General features: G+C 44.4%; 1 protein-coding gene across 2 annotated transcripts in view; it reads right to left on the bottom strand.

Annotated features, from left to right (window-relative positions):
• Window positions 1-865: 865 nt before the first annotated feature.
• The window catches only part of LOC120566648 (protocadherin-1-like), a 34,724-nt gene continuing 20,747 nt past the window's right edge, over window positions 866-14,842 (bottom strand). For both annotated transcript variants that reach the window (XM_039813214.1, XM_039813213.1), the window contains exons 2-3: window positions 13,375-14,206; window positions 866-3,989 (exon numbers count right to left, since the gene is read on the bottom strand). In XM_039813214.1, the coding sequence (XP_039669148.1) occupies window positions 1,737-3,989; window positions 13,375-14,184 (3,063 nt within the window). In that variant the 5' untranslated portion in view covers window positions 14,185-14,206 and the 3' untranslated portion in view covers window positions 866-1,736. The remainder of the gene's footprint in view (window positions 3,990-13,374; window positions 14,207-14,842) is intronic.

Genomic DNA, 14,842 nt, shown 5'->3' with positions numbered 1-14,842 from the left:
ATAACCTTCATTTAATCCACAGTGAACAAACGGTGAATGTGAACACAAAAAAACAAAAGGAAAAACATGTAGGTGCGGAGGATAGACCCATATGGGAACAGTGGAGGGATTATTTAGCAGGGCTGGGTATCGCCAAAGACTTCCTCAACCGATTGGATCCTAATTCACAAAGTCACGACTAGGGCTGCACAATATGTCGTTGTTTTTTTTTAATCGTCATCGCAATATCAACTTCAACATCACGAAAGGTTGTGACATATCGCGATAGACACTAGAGGTGTTGAAATTAATCAAATAATCGATGCATTGAATCATGGACGATGCTGCATCGATGATCGGCCGGCTCATAATCGATTATTTCTGTTTACAGTTTAATGTAGGCCTGACAACATTTCTGTTTACATATTCTGGTATGTGTTGCACATTCAGGAGGTGCCATGTGCGCAGTGCTGTATAGTTTTAGGTATCCAATGTATTTAGTATTAGAGCTCTGCAGAATGTTTGGTTTGTGAAGCTTGAAAAGCTATGGATTAAATATCCTACATGGCTTTAATAGAGAAATGTATTTGACGCATCGTGATGCATCGAGATATCGAATCACTGACCTGATAATCGAATCGAATCGGGAGATCAGTGAAGATTCACACCTCTAATAGACACTACGAGATTTTTTTGGTGTTAGTTGTTAGAAAATATCAGAAGAAAACTGCACTTTAAAGTGTAACTGTCATTCCTTTTTAGTGGTGCCTTTTTATTGTCAATTCAATGTTCAATTTGTTCAATAAAAGAATGTTAGAAATGCTCATTTGTTTTAAATTCAACCAGCAATTTGTTGTATTTGAAAAGAATACTGAAAGCAACAGAAAGGGAGAACTGAGCATAATAATAATAATATAATACCTGTGAATTTATCGCAAGTAATATCGTTACAAAGTTGTCGCGTATCGCATATTTTCCTCATATCGTGCAACCCTAGCCCCGATTTGATTCAATATTATTAGGTCAGGAACGTTTCGGTTACGATATATACCAATATAGCTTGGATATAAAAGAGATTCTCACAGAACTTCTGCTGAATCAACCCTCATGCAATTTTATGTTTTATTAAGAATTGACCCCAAAAAGTTTGTTTACAGAACGTTTTACTTAACAGTCCTAGCCTACATTAAAAGATTTTGGGGGATTTTTATGAATCGATATCAGATGACTCTAACTGGAGAATCGGTTATTCTAACCCAGCCCTATTATTCTGAATTTACATCTTCATATATCCAAAAATCTGCCCGTTATATATATTTGTTTGTTATTAACTTGCTTTAAGCATGAAAATATCTTGTGCTGTAATATTTCAGGAATTAAATACTGTAAGAAATTGAACATTTTAACCGTGCCATTGTGGAACATGAGCAACAACAATAATCAACACAAACATACAGAATATATAAAACAACCCTCCAGCAAGTTCTGGTTCTGGTTCGTCAGAGTTCATGTTGGGGGGTTACGGTCACCAATAAAAATCAATATTGCTACGCCCATATTTGGTCTATCCCTTATGTGATTGTTTCATGGTGTGAATATTTAAACAACTGAACAGAACAGAAATGGTGAACACAACCAAAGTAAAATAAAAATAAAAAAAAAGGGTAAAACAGCCGTTTGGAAGTGGGTGCTGTGCAGGGGAATCAGTGCAGCTTTGGTGGAAGAATATCGGCTGTGCCAAATCAGTCCCAGCGTGACTACCACACCCGGTTGGTCCAATAGATGTCCCTGTTGTACATTGGCGTGTTTGCGTAGTCGCCTACCTGTTTGCTGCTGCTGTATTTGGGCGGGTTGGCCTTGTAGCTGTAATCCGAGTATTGGTCGGAGCCCGTGGAGTTGTTGTCGCCCGTTCCCACGAAGGTGTTGGTGGCGGGGAGGTCCTGGACGGCCTGGTGCTTCTTGGAGGCGGAGGGCGACTGCGGCTGCAGCTGGATGGAGGGTAGGGGGGAGTTGGAGCGGTAGTGGCGGCCCAAGTCGGGGCTTCCCGGCGGGTAGTTGAGGGGCAGGTGGATTCTGGGACTGTCGTTGACGGTGTCGTTGATGAGGTTGAACTTGAGGCCTTTCTGTAAGCTGGCCTCTTCGTCCTCCTCCAGTGGCTTCGCCGGTTTGGGAGCTTTTCCCTTTTTGCTCTTTTTGCCTTTGCCATTTTTGGGGCCTTGCTTGGGCGCGTACAGGTCCTTGCTCTCCTTCTTGCCGGCCTGATAACCGCTCTTTGTGTCCTTCTGCAGCCGGTGTCGGATGACCACGACGGCCACGATGACCAGAATCACGCCGGCGATACCCGCGAGGCTGCCGTACAGGATGTTGCTGCGCTGAGCGAGCGCGTAGTTGGGATCTCCGGCAATGTCCCTGTCCAGAGGGGTGTAGAGGCTGTGTCCGACCAGCGCTTCGATGAGGGAGACGTTGGACTTGGTGTCGTTGACGAAAACGTGGACGAGCGCGGTGGTGTGGCGGGGAGGTTTGCCTTTATCGCTGACCTTTACCACCAGGCGGTGCAGCCCGTTGTGCTTCCCGGTGAACTCCTGCATCAGTTTGATCTCGCCGCTGCTTGGCGAGATGTCGAACAGGTCGTACGGGTTTCCTCCTGTGATGGTGAAGACGAGGTCACTATTGGGTCCGGAGTCAATGTCCTCCGCCTTTACGATCTCCACCCTGGTGTCTGGCGGGGTGACGGGCGACATGTATACGTAGGAGGAGTTTGCCGGTTTGGTGACGTAGGGCGCGTTATCATTCTCGTCCAGGACGTTGATTGTCACGCCCACGTAGGAGGATCGAGGCGGGTCACCGGCGTCCACGGCCTTCAGGCGGAAGGTGTAGGTGCTCTCCTTCTCGCGGTCGAATGAGATGCTGGACAGGATCGTCCCCGTGCCGTTCTGGATGACAAACTTGCCGTTGTCCGGTTCCACAAACAGCCTCACTCGGGCGTTCTCGCCCTTATCTGCGTCAGTGACAGTCACTACGCCGACAGGATTAAGCGGAGCCATGTTCTCGATGACTGAGAAGCTGTAGCCGCTCAGCATAAACTTGGGGTCATTGTCATTGCGGTCCAGAACGTTAATCACGACCGTAGCGGTGCCGGTTTTGCTAGGAAGGCCCTTGTCCGCTGCTGCCACACGGAATTCGTAACGCTCCGTCTCTTCCCGGTCCAGCAGGTTCCTCACACGAATCTCACCGGTGTTCGCCTCAATTTCAAAGAGCCTGGTGGCGTGGGACTCGATGATGCTGTAGACCAGCTCTGCGTTGGTGCCGCTGTCTGCGTCTGTCGCCGTGACATACAGGACTTGGTCGCCCGGCTGGTTGCCCTCCGGAAAGTCCACCTCGAGCAACGTGGGGGAAAAGATTGGCGTGTTGTCGTTCATGTCCGTGACTTGCACTTTGAGGGTGTTGGTGCTGGACAGGGCTGGGTTCCCAGAATCCACGGCAACGATTTCTATCCTGTAATCCTTTACACGCTCGTAATCCAGCAGGGTAGTCGTCTGCAGGAAGTACTTCCTCTTCCGATCGTTGGCCGACTCGCTCGCAGGTCGCAGCTGAAACGGGACGTCACCGGCAACCACGCACGTCACCACCGCATTTTCCCCCTCGTCGCGATCCGACACCTGTACCAACGCCACCGGCGTGCCGATGGGCATGTCCTCGGAGATGTTGGCAACGCCGTCGTGGTGCGTCACCAAGCCGATACCGCGGATCTCGATCGCCGGAGCGTTGTCATTCTGGTCCTTGACGTTGACGGTCACCAGGACCTTGGAGCTCTTGGAATTGGGCCCACGGTCTTTGGCGACCACGAAGAACTTGAGGAAGCTCTCCTCCTCGCGGTCCACCAGGCCCTTCACGTAGATGATGCCTGTAGAGCGGTCGATGCGCAGAAGCCTCTGGACGGCCTCCGACGCCTGATGGAGGCTGTAGTCGATCTCTCCGTTGGTGCCGGTGTCTGCGTCGTTGGCTCTGACCTGCAAGAACAAAATAAGAGGTTTTATCTTTGTTAATGGCTAAACTCTGTCCGAAAAGAACCACACATGTCCCCCTTAAAGGTTGTGCAATAAGCAACCACTAGAGGTATCAGGGTTCATACGCATTTTAACCAATACTTTTCCATGACTTTTTGGCAAATTTCCATGACTGTGTGTTCCTGAAAATGTCAGTCGACATTATACAATAAGAATACAAATCTGTGTTACAGTTTACCCTCAGAGGTTTAACTAGAAAATGAACGACAATGTCTGTGGTTCATAGTACGATTCGTAATATCGCTCCCCGAATACAATGCTGAGGTTAAGATATTAATCACATATTATTATGCTGTGTTGAAAAACATTCCATGACTTTTCCAAAACTTTCTGGGTCTTTTTAGGTTTCCAAAACCTTTCCAGGCCTGCTGGAATTTGCATTTTTCAAATTCCATAACTTTTCCAGTTTTTTTCAAAACGTATGAACCCTGAGGTATTTTAACTCACAATCATAAATTGAAACCCAGCCTGCATGTTAGAAACTTTATCTAAACATATTACTGCGTCCAAATCACTTTGATCCTCTTTTAGTTTTTAGTACTTCTTAAAGGTCCGGTGTGTAACATTGTTTAGTTGCTCATTAGCAAAATCTGTGTTGCCCGTTCACAAACTTGTCCTTTTTCATGAATATTTACCTCCACCATCAATTCCAAGTATTCCTTTTGGCTTCAAATTTTACATTTGCTTTTACATGAACTGAAGGCTACCGTAGCTGTAAGATGTACTTTGAACTGCGTGGCGCGAGAGAGTTGATTGCGATATATGATCTCAACGCTAGATGGGAGAAATTCCCACACATTGGACCTTTAACTCCTCCAAACAACATTTAGAAGTTGTTTGGGTTTTTCAAAGTGAACGTCAAAACTAAGAGGAACTCCAAGTCAAATCTTTCTGTCTGTTTGTGGAGTTGCAGAATATACAACGGTCAAAATAAGACAATCAATTGGACATTTTGCTGTTCAAACACAGGGCTTGATCCATTTTGATGCCAGGCAGGACATCTTCGACTTGACATTAAAAGTCCAGAGTGTATTTTGACTTGGCCTAAAGAAAGAAAACCTTTCATTCATTGTGCCCTGCCTTTATGTGTCAATCTTCGGCAGATTTACTATAAATGTTTAGCCCACTTTGAACTATTTCTGTCAATTCAAAATTGATCTTTAAAGGTCCCATGGCATTAACATTTCACTTAATGAGGTTTTTTAACATTAATATGAGTTCCCCAGCCTGCCTATGGTCCCCCAGTGGCTAGAAATGGTGATAGGTGTAAACCGAGAGAGACATCATGGCTTTCAAACAACCAAAGTGGCAGTTGGTCAAGGCCACACCCCCAACCTCCACCTTGCCCCCCCTCTCCTCCTCAATAGCTACAGACACAGAAATGGCACATCCTAAGGAAAGCTCATTGTGGGACTGGCTCTAGTGGCTGTAATTCTGCACCAAGACTGAATTTCAGGAAAGAGACTTCAGATACAGTATTAGGGGACCACTAAGGTCTATATAAAAGAGACTTCAGATGTATTAGGGGACCACTAAGGCCTATATAAAAGAGACTTCAGATACAGTATTAGGGGACCACTAAGGCCTATATAAAAGATACTTCAGATACAGTATTAGGGGACTACTAAGGTCTATATAAAAGAGACTTCAGATAGGTATACCATATAAAAACTTAATACATATTACAATAAAAAAACAAAAAGCACTAACTATATAAAGAACAATATATTAATATAAAAATACTTCAGATACAGTATTAGGACATAAGGCCTATATAAAAAACTTCAGATATATTATATATAAAAACTATACATAATTATAATAATAAATTTATATATAATAGACTAATATATAAATATAAGTAGTACTAAGTCTATTAGACTTCAGATACAGTATTAGGGGACCACTAAGGTCTATATAAAAGAGACTTCAGATCATAGATATAATGCTTCAGATACAGTATTAGGGGACCACTAAGGCCTATATAAAAGAGACTTCAGATACAGTATTAGGGGACCACTAAGGTCTATATAAAAGAGACTTCAGATACAGTATTAGGGGACCACTAAGGTCTATATAAAAGAGACTTCAGATCATAGATATAATGCTTCAGATACAGTATTAGGGGACCACTAAGGCCTATATAAAAGAGACTTCAGATACAGTATTAGGGGACCACTAAGGTCTATATAAAAGAGACTTCAGATACAGTATTAGGGGACCACTAAGGTCTATATAAAAGAGACTTCAGATCATAGATATAATGCTTCAGATACAGTATTAGGGGACCACTAAGGCCTATATAAAAGAGACTTCAGATCATAGATATAATGCTTCAGATACAGTATTAGGGGACCACTAAGGCCTATATAAAAGAGACTTCAGATACAGTATTAGGGGACCACTAAGGTCTATATAAAAGAGACTTCAGATACAGTATTAGGGGACCACTAAGGTCTATATAAAAGAGACTTCAGATACAGTATTAGGGGACCACTAAGGTCTATATAAAAGAGACTTCAGATACAGTATTAGGGGACCACTAAGGCCTATATAAAAGAGACTTCAGATACAGTATTAGTGGACCACTAAGGTCTATATAAAAGAGACTTCAGATACAGTATTAGTGGACCACTAAGGTCTATATAAAAGAGACTTCAGATACAGTATAAGGGGACCACTGAGGTCTATATAAAAGCATCCAAAGAGCATCACGTCATGGTGCCTTTAAGAGGTAACTGGCAGTCTGTATTCCCACTATTACCTCAGTTACATTAGATTATTTGACTTACAAAGAGTCACAACCATTACTAATGCAACTCTACAAAGCCCTTTGTGTTTTCTTGGGGGGGGGGGGGAGGGGTTGTTGCTGTGTGTGAAACATAATAGACGATCAAAGCTGAGTGCACACACCCACACAACAACATCTAACGGCCGTGCAGCAGGATCATTGGCATCTAATGGGCAGATGAGTGAATGTTAATGTTCCTCTCATTATCAGAAAAGCCCCGGCTCCTCGGGGCCCATTAGGAGACTGGAGAGGACACGACCGGACCACCATCGGACACGCTACGCCTTCGTACGCCCAAACCCAAAGTAAACTGAGATAATTAGTTAATTAGAAGGCACGATCACTCAGCAGAATATCACTTAGGAGTTCCTTGTTAGGACGCTTTCTCTACCTACACATCTAATGCTTGTTAATTGCGTTTATTCAAAGCCACGTCTGCTCTTAAGAAATGTAGGTCGCTGTGTAGTTTTAAATGAACTAGTTGTTGAACAGCTGATTTAAATGTCCCAATGCTGCTGGTTCAGCGTTTTCTTCAGGCTTCACCTGGGACATACGGTATTGTAATTAGGGTTTTTAAACTTTAGGGCCATTATTCCTTTAAAGTAGAACTGGGTCTGCGCCAAGTTTGCACTCAGCAAAATAATCTTCTAAAAAAATATTGGTTTCCTACAAAACTAGACGAAGAACTAAAATCTGCCGTGGGGATGATTTCAGTTTATTTAAACAAACAATAAAACTGGTGTCGTCTGGGCCAAGGACACATGCATCTATTTATTTTTATTTTTATTGTAGCTGAGATGACAATGTTTTTTTAAAAAGAATAGTTTTTACATTTTGGGAAATACACTCATTAAATTTAAATGAGAAGATTGATACCACTCTCATGTATGTAGGATAAATGTTAAGCTACAGCCAGAAGCCAGTTAGCTTAGCGTAGCTTAGCACAAAGACTGGAAACTTCGGCAGATTTACTAGAAATGTTTAGCCCACTTTGAACAATTTCTGTCAATTCAAAATTGATCTTTAAGAGGTAACTGGCAGCCTGTATTCCCACTATTACCTCAGTTACATTAGATTATTTGACTTAGCTGAGTTAGCTTAGCTTAGCTTAGCACAAAGACTGGAAACAGGGGAAACAGCTAGCCTGGCTGTGTCCAAAGGTTCCAAATAGATAGATAGATGGATAGATAGATAGCTTTATTGTCTGTCCCAAGCAGTGATGGAAATCTGCCTTCCAGCACCTACAAAGCTAAATAATTAAAGAAAGAAGAGTTACACTTTACTTGAAGGTATCTACATAACAGTGACATGACACTGTCATGAGACAGTCATGACACATGAATCCATGAACCCTAACCCTAACTTGTCATGACAAAACTGAATGACCCTTACTAAAAGAAGTGTTATGTCATGAATGTTTATGACTTGTTTATAATGTTTATGACACGTTCATGACAGTGTTGTGTCACTCTTATGTAGACACCTTCAAGTACAGTGTAACTGAAAGAAGATGTGTCTTCATAAGTGAGCTTTAGCAGTGCTGGTAGGCTGATTCTGTTACCTCTGGACAGAGCCAGGATAGCTGGTTAGTTTGAGTTTAGTTTTTTTTGTAACTGCTAAGCTAAGCTAACCGGCTGTTGGCTAAAGCTTTTATATTTACTGTTCAGACATTAGAGTGGTATCAATCTTCGTATAAAAAAACTCTCGGCAACAAAGTGAATAAAACACATTTTACAAAATGTCAAACTATTTCTTTAGGTTTCCAAAATATGTCTTTAATTCAAGCTTAAAATTTGCGGGAATGAAATGCAAAAAAACCAAACATGTTGCAGCCATAAAAAAAGCATGACGTGAATGGTTTTTAGAGATGTTCTGATACCGATACCGCCTAAAACGCTGGTATCGGTATCGGGAAGTACTGGAGTTTATTATTCCATACAGGGATAGTAGTATACAGCTGTTAAAACATGATAAAATCTATGACACACTGGTATCGGATCGGTACTCGGTATCGGCCGATACGGAAGTTCAGGTATCAGAATCGGTATCGGGAAGCAAAAAAATGGTATCGGGCCATCTCTACTGGTTTTAACATTTCAGTCAGTGTAAACATGATAAAGCTTTAATGAAGACGTGTGCGAACATTTAATTGAACATTTAAAAAGGGGGGAATCAGGGTTTAAAAAGGTTAAAGCAGCCAACAGAAATCTCTGAGGGATTTTCTTTTTAAACACAGACTCTAGTTGTTACTGCCACATAATAGATGTCTAGTTTCCGGTCCCGCTCAGGATCACAGACCGTGACAGACCGCCACGGCAGCCAGGGGACGACCGTGGAAGTCGCTGATCCAAGTCGGAGAGGTTAAGGTTAAAGAAAGCATGAAAGTGAAATTATATTTTCTTCCCCCCCCCCCGCCCATTGATTTCCTTTTCCTCCGCCGTGGCTCTAAGCGGCAGACATGGGCAGACAGCGGTGAATTATTGACAGCTCGGGAGGATTGTGTATTGAGCAGTTGGGCTGCTGTGATGAGGCCAACGCTGAGCTGGCTGCTCTCCAAGGCCGCGCCGTTCAGGCGTACAGCAAACATAAACGCTGTTTATCTACCGGTTAACAATTAACCAGCGACACCGACTAGTTTCCCACACCGACGGAGCCGATTCTCTGCATGTTTTAACGCCGTGAGCCTCTCATTTACCTTGAATATCTTTACAAATTGAGCCATCAATCAATTTCTACAAGGAAGGCTGCTAAGATTCAGCTTATTTTCTGAGAAAATCATCTTGCCGATTGCTTGAGACTTACTGCAGTAAGATAATGCATCACAGTTTATATATCCTGTCTGGTTTATTGTTCACTAGAATGCGTCACAATTACATGGTAGTTCAGGGTTTCGGGCTTAATCATCTGGGTGTCAAGGAAATATTTAATGTCTTTCATCGTCTTTGTTTGAGAAAATGACAATGTCAATATTCTCAAATATTCTTTTTGTCCCTAATAAGCTTTAGATCTGAAGAGATCTTTCATCTGAAAAGGGGGGCGTGTGTGTGTGCGGATTGTTAGTCAATTAAAGAGCCCAAAAAACCTATGTCTCCATCAGCTTCTGCCTCTGATTTACGGGCTCCTATGTGAAAACAAAAATCTGCCAAAGTTAGAGCACTTTTCGGTTGTGCAACATGGCAGATTTCTGTGTTTTTCTTTGAGTATTTCACTACTGGTTTGAAGTAGGCGGGGCTTAGAGGGGAAAGAGGCGATAGGTCACCTATTTGAGTGCACCAATCAGGTGCAAGAGCAACGTTTGAATCCAAATGTGACGACGGTCGTGTGGTTGTTTGTCTACTAAGACTGGTCAAGTTGCATACACACAGCAGATTATCTGAGTGTTTAACTCTTACATAACAAATAAATATATATCATAAATATTTCATAGGAATAAAAGGTTTTAACCCGAGGTCCACTTGCAAGTTAATTTAACAGGACTTTTAACTCTGATTGTTGGTTATTTGAACACAAAGTTGTTTCAATAAAGGTCCACTTACTAACTTTTTTAATCGCATCCTATCCTCCTGCAGCAGCTAACTCAACGTCCACGACTCTTTCTGCTTGGGATGACCATGAGATGCGGTTGAAAGCTCTGGAGAACGCTAGAGTTTATTATTAACACTTACATATGTATGACTAAATGAGCAAAAATTAAAGTTTAAAGCACCGGAAAAAAGCAAGTAAGTGGAGCTTGAGTTAAAGGTCCGATTTGCGGGAATTTCTCCCATCTAGCGTTGAGATCATACATCGCAATCAGCTCTCTCGCGCCACGCAGTTCAAAGTACATATTACAGCTACGGTAGCCTTCACGCTTCAAAAAGCCGGTCTCTTGCTCTTTTCAATCTCCTTTTTCTTTTTCTGGGAGAAGAAGAAGAAGACTCCTGTTCCTGAACTTAGGATTTTGAATAAGTGTGGTCCTCCATGTTTTCCTTCTTCAAACTTGCCGGGGCCGGGAAGCTACGATACCCGTTAGCAGCGTTAGCAGCAGCTGGGAGGTTATCATGTGACGGCGAAAACGCAAAAGGTGGAGCAGCATGTCCTGTATGTCCCTTACACACACACACACATAAAGGTGGAGCAGTATGTCCTGTATGTCCCTTACACACACACACACACACACACACACACACACACACACACACACATAAAGGTGGAGCAGTATGTCCTGTATGTCCCTTACACACACACACACATAAAGTTGGAGCAGTATGTCCTGTATGTCCCTTCACACACACACACACACACACACACACACAAAGGTGGAGCAGACACACACACACACACACACACACACACACACACACACACACACACACACACACACACACACACACACACACACACACACACACATAAAGGTGGAGCAGTATGTCCTGTATGTCCCTTACACACACACACACATAAAGTTGGAGCAGTATGTCCTGTATGTCCCTTACACACACACACACATAAAGGTGGAGCAGTATGTCCTGTATGTCCCTTACACACACACACACATAAAGTTGGAGCAGTATGTCCTGTATGTCCCTTACACACACACACACATAAAGGTGGAGCAGTATGTCCTGTATGTCCCTTACCGGCTAACGTATTTCAAGATGGCGCATGAATATGGAGCGTCTACCCCAGTTCATGTGAACGCAAATGTAAAATTTCAAGCCAAAAGGAATACTTGGAATTGATGGTGGTGGTAAATATTCATGAAAAAGGACAAGTTTGTGAACGGGCAACACAGATTTTTCATTAATATGTAACGTTATGAATATTCAGACATTAATAACGGGGCTTTAAGAAGACCTGATGGTGTTCATTGTGACTTTTACTGTAATGAAGTGACACACTGAAGGAAGGAAATCCATTTTTGAAAGAAAATAGGGTAAAATATGTAAATGCAGCGGTGTGCTTCTTTGAAAGAGCGAGTCAAAGAGCAGGGATATACATGTCTGTGCCACCATTGGACGATTTAAGCAGGTCAGGGTCGCCATTCAGCGTTGTCCCGCTGCTTTTTTGAAAGCATCACTCCTCGAACCGCACGTTAAGTGAAATGAATTCTTCGGCTCTCTGAAATGCAATGAGCCACATCCAGAGCAATAATACCAATAAGCCCCGTGGATAATCTCATGACTGACTCAGATTAAGTCATGCACGGCTCGCTGGAAGGCTGGCTGGTCGCGCTGCAGTCAGGCAGGGGAAGGGGAGGCGAGGAAGAGGAGGATGTTACAGAGAGGTGGGTTTGCTCACGGAGCTGAACCGAGGCCTCCTGGTCTGATCGCTCACGTTAGAAATCACGTAACGCCGGCCAGGTTCATGGGCTCAAAGGTGAAGTTGAATCAGTGGTTAATATGTGACTACAAGCGGCGATCCCACGCCCTGCTTCACCTCCGACGCACCATCTGTCTGTACGGATAATTGAGCAGCATATTATGTGCAGTCTCACTGCGCCGTGTTGTCCTGGAGCTCACAGTGTTATCGCCAACGGGGCCAAAAGGTTCCACTGTAATGTTTGGTGGACAAGAAAAACTGTGGAGGAGCAGCAGCAGCAGCAGCAGCAGCAGCAGCGCTCAGACATTAAGAGGGACAGATTTAGCCTGAATTTAAAGGTCCCATGACATGGTGCTCTTTGGATGCTTTTATATAGGCCTTAGTGGTCCCCTAATACTGTATCTGAAGTCTCTTTTATATAGGCCTTAGTGGTCCCCTAATACTGTATCTGAAGTCTCTTTTATATAGGCCTTAGTGGTCCCCTAATACTGTATCTGAAGTCTCTTTTATATAGACCTTAGTGGTCCCCTAATACTGTATCTGAAGTCTCTTTTATATAGGCCTCAGTGGTCCCCTAATACTGTATCTGAAGTCTCTTTTATATAGGCCTTAGTGGTCCCCTAATACTGTATCTGAAGTCTCTTTTATATAGGCCTCAGTGGTCCCCTAATACTGTATCTGAAGTCTCTTTTATATAGACCTTAGTGGTCCCCTAATACTGTATCTGAAGTCTCTTTTATATAGACCTCAGTGGTCCCCTAATACTGTATCTGAAGTCTCTTTTATATAGGCCTTAGTGGTCCCCTAATACTGTATCTGAAGTCTCTTTTATATAGACCTTAGTGGTCCCCTGATACTGTATCTGAAGTCTCTTTTATATAGACCTTAGTGGTCCCCTAATACTGTATCTGAAGTCTCTTTTATATAGACCTCAGTGGTCCCCTAATACTGTATCTGAAGTCTCTTTTATATAGGCCTTAGTGGTCCCCTAATACTGTATCTGAAGTCTCTTTTATATAGGCCTTAGTGGTCCCCTAATACTGTATCTGAAGTCTCTTTTATATAGACCTTAGTGGTCCCCTAATACTGTATCTGAAGTCTCTTTTATATAGGCCTTAGTGGTCCCCTAATACTGTATCTGAAGTCTCTTTTATATAGACCTTAGTGGTCCCCTAATAGTAACAGAGCCCCCCCCCTCGTGTTAAAGCAGTAGTAGCCCCTCCCTCGTGAACTGACCTGCAGGATGGAGTGTCCCTGCGGGCTGTTCTCCGGCAGCTCGGCTTCGTAGTGGCTCCTCTCAAACTTGGGCACGTTGTCGTTCTGGTCGGTGACGGTGACCCGCAGCAGGGCGCTGCTCGCCCTCGCCGGCTTCCCGCCGTCCACCACGCGGACGTTCAGGTCGTACGAGTCCTTCTTCTCGCGGTCCAGGTTGCCCATGACGACCAGCTGAGGCTGCTTCTCATCCGAGTCCACGGCCACCTGCAGCGTGAAGAGCTGGTCGGCGTCCGGCCCCGCGGTCAGCGTGTACTCGGCCACGCCGTTGGCGCCGGAGTCCCGGTCTGTCGCCATGGGGATGGAGAAGAGGGCGCCGATGTGCGTGTTCTCGGGGATGGACAGCGTGAGGATCGGCGAGGAGAACTGCGGCGTGTTGTCGTTGATGTCCAGCACCTCGATGCGGCCCTCAATCAGCCGCGGGCCCGTGCTGATCCCTTTCACCATGTCGGTGATCGACACCTCGAACTCCAGGAAGCATTTCTCGCCGTCAAACAGGTTGCGGCAGTCTTTCAGCATCTCGCGGTCAATGGGGATGTCTGTGGTGTATATGTCGCCCGTCTTGCCGTCCACGCGCAGGTACGGCGAGCCCACCTCCAGCTTGTAGAGGTGTCCGGTGTCGGGCAGGCCCTGGTCCGCCGCCAGGCTGCCGATCAGCGTGTTGGGCGGCTGCTCCTCGGGAACCCGGTACAGGATGTCAGTGGGCGCCGCGCCGCAGGAGACCAGCAGGGCGACCGCGAGGAACAGCAGAAAGTCCCGCCTCGGCGCCGCCATGTCTCCACCCGACAGCACCGCTCTGAAAGAGACAGAGGAAACAGATTAGGCCGACCTTACAACAAACGACTTCTCAAGCGATTCCACTGTCGCAGAGTAATGGTCCTTTTTCACAGCAGACATGTTGACTTGTAGTAGGAAAAGCACAGCTGAAATTGATCACCTTAACGATGGCTCAATTCCATCAAGTGTCCCAGTAAGATATTTCAGTGAGTCAGCATGCACAATACCAGGACCTCTCCTAAGTGGAATGCAGCCATCATTAATGGTTTAATACCAGGGTCTCTCCTAAGTGGAATGCAGCCATCAGTAATGGTTTAATACCAGGGTCTCTCCTAAGTGGAATGCAGCCATCAGTAATGGTTTAATACCAGGGTCTCTCCTAAGTGGAATGCAGCCATCAGTAATGGTTTAATACCAGGGTCTCTCCTAAGTGGAATGCAGCCATCAGTAATGGTTTAATACCAGGGTCTCTCCTAAGTGGAATGCAGCCATCATTAATGGTTTAATACCAGGGTCTCTCCTAAGTGGAATGCAGCCATCAGTAATGGTTTAATACCAGGACCTCTCCTAAGTGGAATGCAGCCATCAGTAATGGTTTAATACCAGGGTCTCTCCTAAGTGGAATGCAGCCATCAGTAATGGTTTAATACCAGGG

Source organism: Perca fluviatilis, chromosome 10, assembly GCF_010015445.1.
Source record: "Perca fluviatilis chromosome 10, GENO_Pfluv_1.0, whole genome shotgun sequence".
Lineage (NCBI taxonomy): Eukaryota > Metazoa > Chordata > Actinopteri > Perciformes > Percidae > Perca > Perca fluviatilis.
This window is presented reverse-complemented; position numbering and strand designations above follow the sequence as displayed.